The sequence below is a fragment of the Heloderma suspectum genome, chromosome 1 (assembly GCF_057233095.1).
Source record: "Heloderma suspectum isolate Gila_16-S chromosome 1, 16-S_ref, whole genome shotgun sequence".
NCBI lineage: Eukaryota > Metazoa > Chordata > Lepidosauria > Squamata > Helodermatidae > Heloderma > Heloderma suspectum.
This window is the reverse complement of record NC_139458.1, coordinates 220673132-220692544: the sequence shown is the minus strand read 5'-3', so window position 1 is coordinate 220692544 and position 19413 is coordinate 220673132. Positions and strand designations below refer to the sequence as shown.

General features: G+C 41.2%; 2 protein-coding genes and 1 long non-coding RNA gene across 15 annotated transcripts in view; 2 read left to right on the top strand and 1 right to left on the bottom strand.

The window, feature by feature from the left end:
- Positions 1–4886, top strand: part of LOC146358776 (uncharacterized) — a 147545-nt gene extending 142659 nt beyond the window's left edge. The window contains exons 10-13 of the mRNA XM_084819605.1: positions 349–463; positions 1722–1801; positions 2816–2920; positions 3962–4886. Coding sequence (XP_084675731.1) covers positions 349–463; positions 1722–1801; positions 2816–2920; positions 3962–4072 — 411 coding nt within the window. The 3' untranslated portion in view covers positions 4073–4886. The remainder of the gene's footprint in view (positions 1–348; positions 464–1721; positions 1802–2815; positions 2921–3961) is intronic.
- The window catches only part of LOC146358775 (uncharacterized), a 33754-nt gene extending 23458 nt beyond the window's left edge, over positions 1–10296 (bottom strand). For both annotated transcript variants that reach the window (XR_014785740.1, XR_014785741.1), the window contains exon 1: positions 10147–10296. This is a non-coding gene — a long non-coding RNA (uncharacterized LOC146358775). The remainder of the gene's footprint in view (positions 1–10146) is intronic.
- A 125-nt stretch (positions 10297–10421) lies between these two features.
- The window catches only part of LOC146358774 (RNA-binding protein 44-like), a 101651-nt gene continuing 92659 nt past the window's right edge, over positions 10422–19413 (top strand). For 3 of the 12 annotated variants that reach the window (XM_084819770.1, XM_084819701.1, XM_084819684.1), the window contains exons 1-4: positions 10422–10547; positions 11361–11649; positions 12945–13322; positions 15475–16961. In XM_084819770.1, the coding sequence (XP_084675896.1) occupies positions 12992–13322; positions 15475–16961 (1818 nt within the window). In that variant the 5' untranslated portion in view covers positions 10422–10547; positions 11361–11649; positions 12945–12991. Of the gene's footprint in view, positions 10666–11360; positions 11650–12889; positions 13323–15474; positions 16962–19413 lie in introns of those variants that run through there. The other 9 variants (XM_084819761.1, XM_084819709.1, XM_084819727.1 and 6 more) reach the window with 8 other exon arrangements.

Below are 19413 nucleotides of genomic sequence, written 5' to 3'. Positions count from 1 at the left end.
CCCCAAATCTTAGCTTTAATTTTTTTAAAGGAGCAGGATTTTTAGATGTCCTAGTTTGGGAAAATACCAGCGGTGTCTGCAGCTTTTATTTCCTGCATGATCCATAAACCTCTTCTGTCTTTAACTTTACCTATAATCTATTATCCTTGCCATCACATCATTCCTTACAAAAATAATTCAAATTCAACAGAAATAGAAATATCAGAAAATGTCTGCTGGGCAAGCTTATGGGAAAAAATAGGAGATTTGCACAAAACATCAGTCCCTTATTGTAGTTCTAATTATCCTTTTTTCATGTAGTTTGGTTTATTTCTCAGTAAATTGATTATTATTTTTTGTGGCTTCCAGATTAAAAAATTAAAAGCACAATTGGAAGAAAAACAGAATAGTAAAATTCAAAATGTACATTTGGAAGATGGAGTCCTAGAAAATGGCACAGAGATGCATGTGATTGATCTCCAAAGTAAGGTTCATCTACAGGCTGAAGAATTTATATTCAACTGTCAGTGACACTGACTCATTTTCTCCACTTAGGGTGCAATCCTACGGGGTAGTCAGATGCCTCCGAACACAGAGACAACCGACTATCCAGTGCAGGGTGGGTGGAGTGTAGAGGGGATCTTCTCTGCGCCCTGGCTGCCCTGCATTTGCAGCTAGATGGACGATTTCAGCCGTCTAGCCGGAGCAGGGCGTGGGGAGACCAGACAGCACATAGGAAGCATTGTACCGGTGCTTCCACTTGTCCCTGCCTCTCAGAACACCACCTTTTCCCCCGCTCCGTGCTGCTCTTATGAGCACGGAGCTGGGGACAAACCATGCTGCTTACGAGGCAGCGGGGGAGGTCGGTTTCCAGGAAACAAAAAATCCTACGGCCATCTAGCCACTGTCTAACGGCCATTAGGATTGCGCCCTTACATAGTGAAAATTTACCAGAATTAAACTGGAATTCCCATTTGTTACACATTACCCCAGCATACTTCATGAAAAGATACAACTCCTCTTCCCTTGAGCTGTCGGCCTGAATACTCATTACCTGAGCAGGCCTGTTGTAAGCTGAGCCAAGGAATGGAACCCCTGCTATAACATGGAGTTGAATAGGTGGCCTTTGTCTTTCCTTCATTATCAACAGATGTGGACAAGAATGCTGCCTGCAGGCTAATATTCTATTTATGGTATGATCAAAGGTGGTCAGGGATTCACATTATGCAGATGGTTTGATAAATGTTTACCAATTTGAAAGAAAATGGCATTGATTTTCCAGTTGGTGACGCCAGGCTCCATCACAGACTCCCAATGTTTACTATACTGCAAAAAAAGAACTGAGGTTTTGCTTTAAGGATCAAAATGGGAAGTTACCAGAGATCATATGGAAATTAAAATCAAGAGATGTGTTCTGCTGGGAGGGGGAAGGGTATGAACCCTAAGTATAAGAAACATCAGGTTTGTTGTTGGGAAAATGGCATTTGAACAGATGTATACATTTTTAGACTACATATGGAAATTAAAATCAAGAGATGCGTTCTGCTGGGAGGGGGAAGGGTATGAACCCTAAGTATAAGAAACATCAGGTTTGTTGTTGGGAAAATGGCATTTGAACAGATGTATACATTTTTAGACTAAATAAATTACAGTATAGTTATTTTAGTGCCCCTGGATATTTTGGGATAAAACCTCATCCTGAATTGTTTTGATGGCAGACACATTTTTAAAAATTTCTTTAGGAGATGCAAACAGACAAATCAGTGACCTCAAATTTAAGCTTGCAAAGTCTGAACAAGAGATTACAGCACTGGAACAGAATGTAAGTTTATGCCGTATTTATAGCACTCTTCAGCTGTGGAGTTACATACAGATGTTTGCATTTTCTTATCTAAAAAGGTTGGGGAGGGAAACTAGGGCAGTAATCCTACAACTCAAAACAAATTTCCCTGAAATGATTGGAAGTTGTTTATATTTCAATTCTAAACATACTTATTTTGGAATAAATATCATTGTTGGCATTTAGCCCTGTGAGTATCATTGCTCTAGATTCACTGAAAATTGATGATGAATTGCCATGGTTTTGGCAATGACTGCTGCAGGGCATAAGGAACCAATGGGGCAAAAAGTCAGAAGGGTTATTGAGAGGCTAATGGTCTTGGGCTGCTTCCAAAATATATTGTGGAAACATTTCTTCAGAGTGTACCACATGTAGATACTTAGCTGGTATTGAACAGTTTGGAGTATTGATATTGTGAAAGTAAGGCTTTGTCATATGATTTTACTCTTTTTATACTTCCTGCCCTGGCCAACTTAAGTTTTGTAGAGATTATCTATGACCCTTCTCAGTCAGAGATTCATTTCCTCATATTTCCAAATACATTGAACTGCTTGACCCTGATTATGGGATCAGGTGTTTTGATCATATTACACAAGTGCTTCTCCAGCATTGGTTCCTGATCTCTTTCCAGACCCCAATTCAAAAGTGCTGGTCTTGGCCTTTAAAGCCCTTCATGGCTTATAGCTAGGGTATCTGTCTCTGTGTGTGTCTGCCTGTACTTTAAAATCATCATCAGAGGCTCTTCTCCCCTGCCACCTGGTAACCAGAAGAAGGGCCTTTTCAGTGGTGGCATCCCAGCTTTGGAACCCTCTCCCTAGAGAGGCTAGCCTGGGGCTCACTCTGATGTCTCTCCCGTGCCAAGCAAATATCTTGTTATTTTCCCAGGCTTTAAAACTTTTGTCATCCTATTTTTATTGTAGCTTACATATTAATTTAATGGTGTTGATACATCTGTTACCTTACTTCTATCTTAATAGTAAGTTCCTTTCATATTAGGTAATACGACTGGAAGGTCAAGTTACTCGCTATAAAACAGCTGCCGAAAGTTCTGAAAGAATAGAGGATGAATTGAAAGCAGAGAAACGTAAACTCCAAAGAGAGGTAATCCATGATACTAAATCATTCTGAACATAATATTCAGTATCAAAGGTATGCACCACAGATATTTTCACAAGATTAACCGTGTCCCTATGTTGAATGAAAACAACTCTAATAAAGTTTCTAGGTAGGGATATAATCCACCAAACAGTATTAATGGAAATAATCTTCAGTACTTGAATATTTAAGGCTGATACTGTGGGGACAGAGCCTGTAAACAGCCTGTACCTGTTACAGTGGTGATAGAGCAATAACTGGCCTTTTATTTCCATACTAGAATTGCAGCTCTTGAAGATAACGGGATGCTATTTAGTCCCAATTGCCCAAGGAACACTCAACTATATTCCAGATGCCCCAGAAAATTAGTTCTTTAAATACATGCACACTATTTGTGGGGAGGAGCCAAAGCTCTGTGGTAGACCACATGCCTTGCACAAAGAAAGTCTCAGGCTGAATCCCTGACATTTCCAGTTTTTAAAAAAGAATCAGGTAGCAAATGATGGGAAAGGTCCCTAGAGTGTTGCTGCCAATCAGACTAGACAGTAGTGAGCTATATGGACTAAGTCTGACTCCATATAAGCTTCATATGTTCATATATGTTCAGTTATTGTTTTCTTTCCCTGTTTGGGTCGGTGGGTGGTACCAGCATAGTCTAGTAGATAGATAGCCCATTGAACTAGGGCCTAGAAGGCCTTGGCTTTATGGATTCACTAAATAGACTTGAGCAGTCCACTCTGACTTTAACTTTAGTGGTTCTTCGTGGTTTCTGTGCATATGGGGTGTGCACCTGACAGGAGTAACATCTCAGAAACATTGAGGGATTAAAAAGACATCTCTAGAAGTTTCCAATACCTATGAATAGGAATAGATCCCATTTGTACTGCACAGAAGACACCTCAAAGAGTGTCAGTTACAGGTAACCTTGTCTTTTCTCATCCTTAAAATTTTATTAAATAATGGTCACCGTGCTCTTGAAAGGATGAATGAAGGAATGTTACTCGTTCCTGTATCTCAACTTGAATATAATTTCTCTTTTATTTTTAGCTTCGTTCAGCATTAGACAAAACAGAAGAGCTTGAAGTAAGCAATGGCCATCTAGTTAAACGGCTAGAAAAGATGAAAGCCAATCGAAGTGCTTTACTGTCCCAGCAATAGATGCCAGATTTTGTTGGAGACTGCTTGACAATGACAACAATGCTGCAGAGGCACATGTCTGTACCTGTTTGGGATGCTTTGCTTCATTCCTTCTGAGAGCAACAAGACTCCAAACACATGAACCCCTTTGCCATGCCATCACACTGAGGTTCTGTCTGCGCAGATCTTATGTGCTGCATTATATGCATAAAAATAGCTGCTCCAAATGCGTTCTCGTAGGTGCCCTTCCACACTGTACTCTTGAAACACATGCAGTACAGTATCTGTATGCCATTTAACAAGCACACTGGGCATCTTGTAAGCTCCTCAGCCTGAAAGGCACAGCAGCTGGCTGTTGGCATTTTGAAAATGACATTGAAGGTAAAAAAAAAAAAGATTAAACTGGAACTTGATTTTTCTTTATTTCTGGAAATTAGTGGTAAAAATGACTATAATTTTCAGACTTCCTCTAATGGCAGTGTCTGCAACTGTAGCAACAGCGATAGTGTTTTCATAGCAGCCTCTTCACTTACAAAACACTGTGGAACCACAAGCCATTATGAAGAAAAACTCCACTGGAAATCATAGAAGATGGTCTTGGAAGCAAAAGTGACCTTAAATGACTTTGCCAATAAAAATAAAAAGTTATGGAGGGATTTTTGCGCCAGTTCAATCATAAGACTATTTTATTTCAGGGTCAATAGGCAATAGCTTCACTTAAAAGAAGAAAAGAACAGCTTTTAATTTGTATTTAATCCCCATATTTGGAATTTAATTAAATGACTTCTTATAAAGGATGTAACATTGCAAAAATAAAACTATGATCCCACATTTTAAAAACTGCCTCTTACTTTGTTCTAATTACTATACACACTAGTCAGTACTAAATATAAATCAAACATGTTATCAATCATCAGCTTGCCTGCAGAGACCCAAATCAATCTTCAGCCATTTTCTGGTAAGAACTCTATTCTCTCTTCTTGGAGACACGTAACAGCACTGTGCCTGATTGTCCAGGACTAGTGCGATAATGCACAAGGTCTCAATGACATGAGAAAATAGCTCCAGTAGCAGATCGAGACCAAAGCTTCAAAAACATAATAAGCAGAAGTGGTACCAGGAACTGGCTCTCAAACCTGCACCCAAACCTACCCAAATGGAGAGGTTGTGGAGCCTTCCTTTCCTAATTGGTTGGCTAACTGCTGCTGTAAGGGCAGGAGGAAACAGTTAAAGGAGTGTTGACCCACCTCAACTAGGTAATAAATACAAGGAGTTTGATCCAGTTTTTACTTCTGCTGGCAGGAGTAGCCCACGTGGAGTTCTGCTTAGGAAGATGTACTGTACCTGCTGGTAGAACAGGAGAGGCCATTTTTGCTGATTTCTCCCATCCCCCTTCAGCCCTTTGGGTCCTCTGAACCTCTGCTCTAGAGGGTTGGAGGACCCTCCAGAACAGTGGAGGATGTAGCACTGGCGACTACAGGGGGAACTGGAAAAAGTTGCCTCCCCGGCCTTCTGACATGATTCCTCTGCTGAATTAGAAGACTTCTATGGATGGAAACAGCCCTTCCATTCACAGATGGCAAAGTCTAGATCTAACCCAGGAACTGCATTTCTTACTCTTCACTGATGTGGAGTCAGGTGTTTGTAAATTCTAGATTCTACAAGAACCTGACTTTACGACAGTGAAGAAAGAATAAGAAAGCTAGATTTTGAGAAGAAAAATCTATTATCACAAAACTACCTGAATTGCATTTTTGCCCATTAGTTGTCATTTTTTGATAATGTAGAGACTTTAAAATTCTTGTTTTTAAATTCAAATCTTAAATCAGTATGTACTAGTACATACAAATAAATTGTACAGATGTGTCCACTGGCAGATTATTTATTCAGGGCACAATCCTATGGGAGGAATGCTGGGTACTGTAGGACTTTTTTCTGTCTAAATAGAATTGCACCCTTAGAGATTTAAAACTGACTGATGCACTGATACAACCGACTTCTCCGGCCACAAAATTGTCGCTGCACTACAGCTCTACATGAATGAGCTCGTGTGTGTGCGTGCATTTATCACAATCCTGGTTATTTGGCCTTTGCATTCCACCACCTTTGAATCTTTTTCTGAAACACTGGGATTCATTGATTGTTCAAAAGAAGCCAGCAAAAGCTGCACTCACAACATTTCTCCTTGCTATGGGGTGGTTATAGGGATCATTTGTTACCATACAGCCACAAAAATTGTTTGTATACCCATGGTTTAATCTCTGGCATCTCCAGTTAAAAGCATCTTGGGTAACCAATGAGGGAAAGACCTTAGTCCTTGAGCCATAATTATCCATACACTGCTGGGCAGAGTAGAGAATTCAGGCTAGGTGACTAATGGTCTGATATGGTATGAGGGAATTTTATATGAATCTGCATTATTAACACAGGACATGTTAGTTGTTTGCCTTGGAATTACTGGAAATCTTTGCAAGGAAGATAGGAAAAAGTTAATTTTTTATTTCTAAACAGAAGGCAAAATGCAATAGTATATGCTTTTATTTCAGTTTGTTCGAAATAAACTTTGAAGAGGTCAAAGCACTATGTATGTTGAACTCTAAAAATCTTAATAAATGGAGAGGAGGAGAAACACATAAGCAGCCTTTGGTTCCTTGCAAGGATAAAATTGAGATAAGGACCGTGTAAACCGCCTTAGGTTCCTTGCATGAGGAAAAAAGACATTATAGAAATGTAATATTATACACACACACACACACACACAGTGAAATTGTAAGCAGCAAATGGCAGGTTACATGCAAAAAGTGTAAGGGTAGCCAAATAGCCTGTTGGCAATAGGAAAAGCTTCTTCCCTGCCCACCATTTTCCTGCTCCAAATCCTGATAGTGAATTCCCCACCTCCCATTGGCATTTCAAATGCACTTTGCAACCTGCATAGGCATAGCCCCTTAATTGATACTATAGGCCTGCAATAGCCATGCAGTCCAAGACCTTATCCCCCCCCCCCCGCACAAGAGTGGAATCAGCCACCCCAAAAAGCTTAAAGGTGTTGGTTGATTTTAAAATGGAAATTAGGTATCTGATATAACTTTGCAGAGTTTATAATTTCCAGAAAGAATTCCAGGATCATGAACAATGTTGTTTACCACACAACTAAATAGCTGCTGCCATAGTTGAGTTCTTACTAACTCAAAGTCAGTATTTATTTGTCACAACATGATCTCCCAAACCATAAATAAATGTTAGTATTTTTAATACATAAACATAGTTATATACCTCTTTTGCTACTGTTTAGCATCTATCGAAGCCTTCTTTAAGCAGGGGATTCTGGGCCCAGTACACTCTCAAACCAAACCTTCCTAAATGTTTAGTACTTCTTTTGTGGGCCCAGTTCTCTGGCCTGTCAGCATTGGAGATACTGTTGATGAGTACCAGAAATAGGGTCTTCTCAATAGTGGCATGACGATTATGGTATACTGTCCCAGGAATGATCTGACAGATTCCCTCCTCCCCCACTTTTAGATGTAAAGACATTTTTATTCAGGCAGGCATTTGGTTAATACTGTTAAGGCTTGCAATCTTATGCACATTTTTCAGGGAATAAGCTCCATTCAACACAAGCGGGATTTACTGCTGAGTAAATATTGAAAGGATTGCACTGTAACTGTTTTTATTTGTTTTGTATGTATTACTGCTGCTTTTTGTTGAATTATTTGCTTATAATGGTTTTCAGTATTTGTATTAATTTATTGGATGATGCTTTGAATGCTTTTTTGTTTAGAAGTGGAATTAAAATAAAAGTGTGTGCGATTAGCCAGATAATATTGCATCCAGTGACCATTGTAGGAGGCTCTAGCATGCATATTGCTGATGTATCTGAAGAACAAGGGATAAGTTACGACTTGATGTGTAATGCTGGAATGTTCACTTGCAAAGAATTCTTGTTTTGCACACGTGAATTTCAAAGAATGGCACAGAAGCAACATGGAAGAAAGAGGTAAAGGTGAGAGCACCGTGCAGCCTACGCTTAAGGCAAAAATGGGCAATATACGAAACTCCTGGGCATCCCCGACAAAATGACTGACATGGGAGGCACAGCTAGCAACAAAGGACAAGCACCTTGGCCAAAAGACTGAGTACAAGGCAGAGATGAGGTCTGAGCAATACACTAAACAATTGCTTTAAACTCAGTTTTCAGCACCAATAGAAACCTATTTCACAGGAGGCAAACTCTTTTTCTCTCTCCCCCCCCCCCCGCCTGCCCATGCCTCCACCAACCAACTCATTCAGCTATACCTTTCTCTCTGCCTGGCTTCACCACCCTCAAGCTCACATGCCTCCAACCATCCATCTTCCATCCATCCTTAAGTGCACAAAACCCCACTTACCCATCATGCACACAAACAGGCACAAACATCCCCCCTTTCTCCTCAGTGTAAGCATGTGAAAACTCACTCTTTTTCAGGATCCCTTAAAAAAAAAAAACTTAAATCCTTTCTCTCCTCTTTCTCACACAGATAAAGACATATATCCATTCAGACATAAAAGCACACAACCCCAGCACCAAAGCAAGTACGAAGAACCACATGTTAAAGGGAAAAGCAAAAAGACCCCCAAGTCATTCTACAGTCTGATACATGAAGATTATTCTTCTCTCAACTGTATCTATATAATATATAGAAACATCTATAATATATACACGTGTATCTATAATTTTATGTAAGATTTATACCCCACCTTTCTCAGCAAAATTCCAACTTGAAATAAGTTAGACGAATGCAAGAGCTTTGTATGCCCCCTATACTGAAATATTTGTTAGCACTTTTGCGCCACTGTACCTAGTTATATCTTTCTCCAAATTTGCAATGGCAAAGAAAACACACCATCACTAGGTTAAGCACTGGAGCAAATGTTAAAAAGGTGATCACCTACAGTTGGCTATAGTATATTCATCCATTCTGCAGGCCTCAGCAGCTCATTTAGTGACATAAAGACACCCATACCACTGAGTATCTGCTACGTTCAAGGATATTCCACAGTCTTACCAGGGCATTTTGCTTCCATCCCTGTGGCGCGATGAGGGTGTGCTCTTTCACAAGGCGGAACAGAAAATCCCATTTCCCAGTGACCATACTGGACTGCTCATGGTTTGTGATGGAACGGCACCATCTAGCAGCTGCCAAAAATTCGCTCTTCCAACTTTTTTCTGGGTTTTGGAGGGAGCAATCCTATCGGGATAGGCGGCCGCCTCTGAACTCGGACGCAACCACCTATCCAATGCATGGCAGGCGGAGTCGATCTTTGCTGCGCTCCAGCCGCCCTGCATTCGCGGCTACAGCTGATTTTAGCTGTCTAGCCACAGGACATGAGAGCAGGGGTGGGGAGGCTGGACAACGTATCGGAGGCATCGTACCAGCACTTCCATGCTCCCCGCCCCCAGGAACACCTCCTTTTGCCCAGCTCTGCTTTCACAAGCATGGATCCCAGGGATAATCCCTGCCACCTACAAGGCAGCAGAGGAGGGGCAGGGCGGCTGTTCTCCAGGAAACAACCTCAGACTGCAGGCCTCAAACCGACCAATCCTATGGCCATCTAGCAGTCATAGGATTGTGCCCTTAATGGCTCAATTACCTGCGGAAGAGCGGGAGACTTCCTGGAGGTTGACAAGGTCATGTAAGGGACCTGCAAACTCCCTTGAGTGGCCAAGCACGTAAGAAATGTCTCGTGTAGAAACGGCCCTAGCAAGCTTTCCCCGCTCCATGTATCAGTGAAAGAACGACCCTGCTACTGCATCTCCCTCTGCTGCTTTTCAGTTTAGTATTTTGGGAATAACAACAGGGCTGCGCTTTGAACACTCCAAAATGCTGTAGAATTTCCAAACGTTGTTTATAAGCAACACGCCTTGCCTTTTCTCCCGCTCTCGCAAAATCCCCTTCTGAGATAAACCTGCGACGCTGAGCGTGCAAAGCTTGAAAATAACCCTTCATAAGGTACACGGGGCAACGCCGCTCGCCTGCAGAAGTTTATTTAAATATATGCAAGGCAGACCATTGCCCAGCGCTGAGGCAGGCATTGTTACTGAGACACACCGCCCTCACCTTGAGGAAGACCCCAGCAGCCAGGCGCTTGGCCGCCTCTTTCTGAAGCGCTGGCACCGGCCAGCGGCATCCCTCGCTCGCCGCTGGCAAGAGAGGCGCGAGCGCCACCCCGCCGGGCCTGCGACGCATCTCGCACCCGCCCAGGCCCCCAGTTTCGTTTTGCGCGCGAGCCCGTCCTGCGCCAATCCGCGGGGAGATCCGCGGATCAGCCAATGGCGTCTTGCCCCGGGGCGAGCGTCCTCTGTGAAAAGAGCCGCTTGGGCGCGCGCAGGCCCGTTGCCGGCGCGGCAGGCGGCCTCCGTTGGGCGGGAGCCGTGGCGGTGGGCCTGGTGGGCGGGGCCGTTTCCCCTCACGGCTCTCGCGGCGTTGCGTCTGTGCCAGATACGCGGGCGCAGGCCTAGGTGCGCGGAGGGGCTCCGGGCGGGGCGCGGGTCAGCGGCGCCGCTGCGAGCGGGGGAAGAGAGGCTCCCTCGGAGAGCCCGCGTGGGGGCGTGCTGCGAACGCGCGCGGATTGGCGTGGTGCTGTTGGGTGTTGTTTTGAAAATGGGGTCCGCGGTTTGGCTTAGAAAAAGAGCCGGAAGCCCCTCGCTGTGTTGTGGCGGGCCATCCTTTGGGGGGCGGGGAGCGGACGGCCATTCTCGCGAAACAGAGTTGCTCTTCAGCTGACGGGTATCGAGTAGGGTTGTCGCATCTCTCGGGCCCTACCCTGTGAGCGAGAAGAGAGCCAGCCTCCGTTAGACGGGATTGGTTTAAGCAAAGGGGAAGAAGAGGAGGATGGGAAGGGGTGGAGAGGGAAGTGAGGGGTAGCCAAAGTAGTGCAAAGTGCGCCCATTTTGCACTTTGGGGTACGTCTGGATGCTAGGTCACAGTTTCCTGAACTAAAGCGCTTCCCAGACTTGGTTTTATGTTCTAAAAGCTGCATTTAAATTTGTGGTACAAAGCCCTGGATGTCACGCAGTCTATAGCATAGTAGGCACGTTTCAGATTGAATTGTGCCACCCCTATATTTATTTATTTTAAAATGGTGATATACTAACATTCCATAAGATAGCCAGCAACAATTAAAATCAATTAAAATCCTAATCCGCCTAGTTGAACATAAGTTATGTGTAAACTTCTGTGTAAACATAAGTTGTGATTAAAAAAAATTGTCCACCATTACTGTTCTTCCCCATAGAAGCTGCAGTCACAGGAGAATGTTGGTTCTTTTCTAGGTTTTCTGGAGTAACAGCTTAACCTGGCTCACTGGTTGGATTCCTGTGTGAATTCAAAATTCACATTAGAAACTACCGCATTATTTAACTTCTGTGGCAGATGCGTGGGAGTTCCCTGGCAGAGAAAATGCAAAAGGATTCTTGAAGGTAGAAATTTTGAAAGCCAGTGATCTAGAGCAGTGGGGATGAACTGCTTGCCACAACTACCATTTGCACAAAAAATAGAATATGCTAAAATCTACTTTGGAAGTTGCTTGAGAACGTAGCTACCTAGCCTTCAGTGTAACTGGTAGGTAATTTTTGCAACTTGCACAAAGGGAACTCATTTTCTTAAAGCAACCACAGAAATGAGTGGAAACGCTTGTTCCTGAAACAGGACAGATAAGCACAGTTCCCTTCTGGGAGCTGCATTGATTTGCCCCATCCTGGAAACAAACGTTTCTGCTTGTTTCAGGAACCACTTTCTGTTGTGCTAGCGTGGGAGCGGCATAGTTTACTTCCCATTGAGTGACACTGGAAATGCTATGTAAATAATAAACTTGTTATAACAACTTTACTGTAAAGTATTATGATCTGATACATGAAATACTTACTACAAACCCTAGTTTGCTACTAGCATTCGCTACTAGTATTAAAAGGGGTTGACCCTACTCATTCTAAATTAAAGAATTTCATTCGTCCACTGCCCAATAACCAAAGCTGCCTAAACAGTTCACAACATGATATATAAAAACTCTCATACAAAAATTTAAAAGTTTGAAACAGTTGCAAACAATCAACAATAAAGCTACCAGGATCTGATCAAAAACGACATTAAAAGCCCCATCATACGCTGTGAAATGCCTTGGAGTAGTGGAAAGTCTTAACCTGATGCCAAAAAGATGATGTTTAAGTGGACCACACTGGAGAGAGCATTCCACAACTGGGGGCATCCAGCTTGAGAAGGGTGCCCCTTGTTACCATCCTCCGAAACTCCCTTGGAGGAGGGCCTCAGATTTTGTGGGTAGGTTCACACTGGGGCATGTACTTGAGTTGATTACAGTGCCTAGGGTCCAAAGAGCTGCACATCTAGTTCAGAGGAAGTTTGTCCTTGTGTTTCTTGAGAATCGGTTCCCGTGCTACTAGCAATTCACTTCTGAAATGGAGGGAACTCTCCAAGTAGTTTGTGCTATGGCATGGTGGTGGTAATCAAACCTGCTAGGTATGCAAAAGCCTTTGGTGTTCCTAAAGTTGTTCTTTTGATCTCAGCCATCAGTATTACTTACAAAGAGAAGTTTAGGCTGCAATCCTGTACACTCTTGCTTGGAAGTACTATTGAATTTAGTGGGCCTTTAAGTAGATATGCATAGGATTGCATTGTTTCGTTTCATTTCACTTACTATATTTCTATACAGCTCCGTAGCCGAAGCTCTCTGGATGATGCTTTACTTGTTAAAGTAGTATCTAACTTACATTCCAACTGTATGAAATATGTGTATGTGATACACTGCTTAGGGTTAGAGTATACATTTCAGGGCTGAATTCTTCAGTCAATTGTTAACCGTTCCTTTTTATATATGCATGTCTATTTTCCTTGCTTTCCAGGAATTTTAATTGGCATATTCCTACCCTGTCACACACATGTCTGAAATATGTCATGCCCACCTTATTTTAATGAAAATTCATATGCTTGTCCTCTGTTGTATACAAGGTCATGGTTTCTGGGAGATCGTTCACTTTATGACTCAGCCCCTTATTCAGTGGTACCTTTCTGTTTTCACCCAAGAGTGTGTGTATCTACACCTGAAGTCTATAGACTTGCGACTATAGATACATCAAATCCTTTTGTGGTAGTGCCTTTCTCTCCTGTTGCTTTTAATCAACACCAAAGGGAAAGCAGTTACTGTAGATATGCTACTGCTGAAATGAATGCCTGCAAAATAGAAGTTCTAGAGAAGCCTAATACCATTCATAGCCCTTCAGGTGAGTTAGTTTTAATTTTAGTACTGTGGCAGCATTTTGTCATAATTTTGCAGTTATAATGTGCGTTACGAATAATTTTAATTATAAAATACCCTAATACAAATGAAATATACCTAAAATGTATCCTCTAACTAACCAGTTTGTTTGTTTGTTTATTTATTTATTTATTATTAACCTGCCTTTCGGGGCACTTTGCCCTCACAAGGTGGCTTGCAATACTACAAAAACATGAACATACGATTACAATGATCACAAACGGACATGCATGCGCTAGTAGCAGCAGCAGCTAATGATTGATTAATCTATTGAGAAAATGGCAAAGTTAGGAAATCCTGTGCAGTTTGCTCATTCATAATTGGTCCTATAAGTTTTAAAGAGCTATTTTATTATGTTTGCATCAGTTAGTTGACCTGCAAAGAGAAGGATCTTTAGACCCAGCAAAGATCCTCTTGAGATCTTTCTTCCTGTGTTTGCCTGTCAAAAAGGGAAAGTCCTTGTTTATCCGTAATGTTGGTTAACAAATGCATTTATTTATCTTTGGAGGAGGAAAAGCATGCTAGGAGCATGTGTTTTGTGGTGGTTCAATATTCCAGTGGTTCTCAGACTGTGGGGTGGGTCCCTCTTGGGGGCACAAGACACCTGGAAGTGAAGCACAAAGTTCCAGGAAAGGTTCATGAAGCAGGGGAACCTTTCTCTGCTTTCCTGCTAAGACACATGAGTGGCTTGAATGCCCTTTAGCAGAGGATCCTCGTTAATTCACAGATTTGTTGGGGTAATGCCTCCCTTGCTTGCCCCATCCTTCCAATCTGATTTGGGTAGAGGTGCTGCCTTGTCCCAGTGGTATTCCCTTGTGTGTGGCTTTAGAAGGTGCTTCATTCTCTTTCTGTTACTGACTGTACAAGGATCTCTGCACACTTGTAGAACAGATAGTTAGTGAGCTTGGTAGGAGACAAACTAGAATAAATTTAGGAGGGGCCAGTTTCAAAATGCTTGAGACATCCACAGTGCTTTCTTTCAGTTTTCTATGGTAAATACACTTCAAAGTAAGCATATCTGCTTTGTTACCTTGCAAAACCATGATGGGGGAATTTTAATGATATTCTGCATACTGTCTTCATATTTAAAGCAGTACATCTGTTGAAGTTCTACTTTCTAATTTTCATCTTAATAATAGTTCTGTAGACAACTTCTTGAAAGAGGATTAAAAATTACTTATGGAGGTCTATGGGATCATACAGATTATTCTTTTTTCTTTTTTTGCAATTCTGCAATGACAACAAAAACAGCTCAGCATAATTTCAAACTGATCTTTTGTAGGGATATGAAATAAGGGTTTACTTGTGAAGTGTGAACTTAACAGGTATGCTTTTGAAGGATTCATGAGTGATCTATCAGCCTTTAGAGAACTCCAGTTAACAATCCCTGTTCTTTTTCAGACAGAGACCTGCTTCACATGTAATGACAAACCATGGTTTAATCATGGTTTGTTGAATTGTGGGTTGTCGTTACATGCGAACCTGGAACTATGGGTTGTTAGCCATCAATAACTCGCAAAGAGAACCCATTGTTTTGGGGTTGTGAACTGTGCGTTCCTTAAATCATGGGTTGTTGTTATGTGTGAACCCAGAACCATGGGTTCATGGATTGTTTCACCAGGTTACAGAGGCAGTGGCCAAGAGTGGTCAAAAAACCTAGCCTCTTTACTTGCCAGTACGGCAGTGCTGCAAAAGTATTTGGGATACAGGGAGGAAGCAGGCAAATGGGGAGGGAAACAAGCAACCCTGGGACTGAGAAATCCATGGTTTGTTCGATTGTCTGCTGGGTAGAGCAACAAACTATGGCTTAAACAAAACATGGGTTAGCATTACATGCGATCCAGATCTAATTGCAGACCATCCTGGGAATTTTGTTTATAAATAACAAAACATGTAAATAACATGTGAAGAAGTTCTAAAAGTACAAGCGATGACTCACTCTTAGAAGTTCAGAAAAAGAAACAGACTTTTCCTGAACCACACTGCCTTTTCTCTCTGTTTCTGTGTACCTATTTACTTCCGACAATCAAGAAATCACCAATCCTCGTTCTTTCATAATATAGAAAGAACCTATGTTGAAATGGCTATCCTGAATATGGTGTCTTGTCTTTCAACAGGCGAAAAAGCAGTAATCAATCAGATGTCATCATGTAGTTCTGAGAAAAGTAGATTTAATAAAGCTGTGGTTAAGCTAATTGCTTCAAGTGACCATTCTGATGCTAGGACCATGGAACAGAGAGAAAGTAGAGTCTTGAATGCACACCATGAGCCAGAACATTCTGAAAAAAATGAGGTTAATATCTACAGTGAATTTCAACCAAGACCTAATTGCTCCATTTCAAGCCACTCAGGTTCCTTGAGTGCTTCTCAGTTAAAGTTGTCAAAAGAAAATGTAACTAGCTTTAGTTCATCCCTTGATGAAGAACTTGAATCTGCATGTAAAAAGCAACAGAAAATTTCCATAGGACTGGAAGATGCAAGTGAAACAGATATTGTTAACTTGGATACCGATGCATATTTTCCCTTCAGAGATAATCAAAATGATGAGTACAAATGCAGTGGCTTAGACGATGATTCACAACTAGAATATCACAGTGCTGAAGAACAAGATTATATTGGTCATAACTCATATAGGCAAGAAACAGAGACTTCAGAAATTTTTCAGGAGAAGGAACTGGCAAATGAAGATAGACTTACAGATGGCCAGCAGCCTTTTAACAAATTGGAAGATGACTGTTCTACTTCAGGTTGTAGTATTGTTGTTGGCTGTTATAGTTACAGTGAAATACCAGAATTTTCCCAGATGTTTCAAGATGGCAAATGTACAGAGGGCCAGTGTTCAAATTTTGAGGATCAAGAAAAAGACGAGGCTGTCAGTATGTTTTATAGTTTTGTTAACGACGATTCATTTAGCACTCGTAAAGAAATAAATAATCCAAAATCATTCTCAATGAGCAAGTCTGGGATTGATGAAAAAGTGAAAGTAAATTCTCTTACAAATATAACACTGACATCTATAATGGCTACTAATAAAGGATTGTGTAAAAAAACTAATTACAACAGTACAAATATTTTTCAGAAAACTGGAAATCCACATGTATTGCAGCAGGACAAAGCACTACCACATATCCACCTTTCTAATGGTGATTCAGAAGTTTCAAATTCCTGTGTTCATGAACAGTCAGTTGTAGTTAATGCTGATAAGAATTGTATCTACAAAGATGGAAGGTGCCAAGATAATTTTCCTAATTCAAAGTTAAAGTGCATAACATACTTGAATAACATAGCTAGTAAAAATCAAAGTACAGTTAACCAAGCTGTTGATGCAAGTTCTGATTTTAGAGCTTGTTTTACAACAAGTCGAGCAACTAATGTCAAGGCTTCAGTGGTGTCCAGGGCACAAAACACGGTGATAACAATGATGAGCAAACGTAGGCCCAAGGAGTGGCTGACGGATTCCCACAGAAGTGTTGCCTGCAATACAGATTGGTCATGCATATCTGGTAATGTGGAGAAGTTGGATACACAAATAGTAATGGCTGATATGTTGGAAAACTGTATCACTAGTGATGCTGCAAAACATGGATGGACATCAAACTTTGAGGTAATCTTGAAAAACATTGGAGAGTTTGTGAAACTGTTCGACTTGTGATTATTTGACCTTTCTTAATTAACTATTATATGTTGTGCTTGTAACAATTCTGGGTGAAATGGAACATGCAGGCTCACACAATGGAAATTTTGTTTCCTCTTCCCCTTGCGGCCCCGATTCACACCAAAATCTGCTTGAGGGGGCCCCTCAACCCTCCAGAACAGATTGTGGGAGCTGTGGGATGGAAGGACAATTCCACTGACAGCAGAGGAACACCAGCTGGATTCTGCCATCTGAAATAAAAGATGTGTGGAAATATGTTTCTGTAGGGTACATCCAGTGTCACATAAGTGGAGTTCCCCTTGCACAATAGTACCTACCCTTGCTTTCCTCCTGCATCTTCCCCTGTGTGCCACCCAAATCTGTTCTGTAGGGGGGAGGGAAAATCCTTCTACACCAGATCTGGGAGGCCTAGGGTGCTGCAGCGGGGAGGGAAAATCCATTTCTGCAGCACTTTCAATTCTGCTAGTGGACAGACAACCACTAATATATAACCTTTATTATATATCCCTAGCTGAATGGGGAATCACAAGTGCAAGTGGGCCATGAGCAAGCGATTTCCCAACCCAATCCACTTTACAAGGCTGAATATGTAAAAAGCTGCAGTCACTCTGATTACCTCTTCAGAGAGGGACTAGATTTGGTCTCCTGTACCAAACAGCTGATGAATGCAACTGCAGCTTTTATAGCACTTTATATTTGTGCAGCAGCCCCAGATGCTAGATACACATGCTTTTGGGTTGTGACCTCCAAGTTTATGTCAAAACGTTGAACTTTAACACAGGCTTTCTACATCAAAGCCTAATTTACCACTGGACATTTATTTTAAACACTTAATGGTGCAATCTTGTGCATGTTTAGATGGAAAAGTGCCCTACAACTCCCAGCATTCCCCAGCCAGGAATGTAGGGCTTTTTCCATTGAAACATGCATAGGATTGAGTCTTTAATGTGTGCTAACCATACATATAGAGGTTTCTTGCTTTTCAAGGCAATATTTTTTAGGGTTGCCATTCCTTTTAGTCTGTCAGTATTCTAATATTTAACCAGCTAGCTAACATTTTATATATTGCAGCATGTTTTTAAGATCCTGAATGAAAATAAGTTTTATGGGAATTTAAAGAAATGCTGTACCATCTGTTTTTGGAGGCATGAAAACTATATTTTCATCAAATTTGTAATGCAGGCAAATCTCTGCCTTGTTAAAGTTTTGAGTTGAACTGGTGATTTCTGAGAAACCAGTTTGCTATGGCTGTAGAAATCACTGTTTTGGTTCTGTCCTTCCAATCAGCTGGTGTTTTAACCATGCTCTATATGGCTAGCTTTTATAGTGCTAGCTTCTATAGTGTGTCGAGAGTTATTGTTTGGCTAAAGGAATGCAGCTTATTCACAACATAAGTGGCATTGAACACAGATAAGGCATTAATAGCCACTGCAAACATTACAGCATTTCTGCACAGAAAGCTTTTCCTTATAAGAATTAGGGGCTGTTCACATGACACAATAGCCTAGTGTAGGTTGTTTAACCCATGGTGAGGCTGCAAGGTGTATGGGGCCACCATTTTGAATACGCCCCCCTTGGGGGCTGTTGTATTATGCAAATCTGACAAGCGTGGGTTATGTGGTGGTTTAACCCTCACATAATCAATGCTTGCTGGGTTCACATGACACAAGCGTGGGTTGTGTATGCAATTTGGTGCCTACAGGCACCGCAACTCATTATGGGTTAAATAACCCACGAGCCACAGCTTGTCATCCAAACCCATTCTTAATGTACAACCCACATACAGATTCTAATATGTGTTTTTCTGCATGTAGGTCCAGGATACACATGCTGGAGAATGACATCCAACTCAACTCCTGACTTGAAAATGTTGTATGTGGGATGTATGCTGATTCCTTTTTTTAAAAAAATATATTTTTATTTACTTTAACTTTATAAACACTACCAAAATTACCAACAACCTACTCAATACTTCAATTTCTATCCATGCAATATTTTAGTTAGGACACCACAATAACAGAAAGAGAAGAAAGGAAAAAAGAAAAATAAAGGAGAGGAAGAAAGGAAGTCAAGAAAAAAGAAACAAGTTCTTTACCCTTCCCTCCCTATCTCCCCCTCTCCACCCCTTAAGAATTAAATTTAAACTCCAACATCTCCCAAGCTCCAACGGTATTCTATTTTTAAAAACTATCTATTATACAATCTTACAATTTAGTAAAACAATCTTTTATATCAACGCAACAGTTCTACACTTCATTCCCCAAAGCCTGAATATTAGAAATAATAATAGTAATCAAAAAGAGAGAATATAGTATTGTATAATAATAAAACTTAAGATGAATCTTCAAGAGTCAATATTTTTTATACTAGATATTTTGTCCATTTTAAAATATAAATAGAT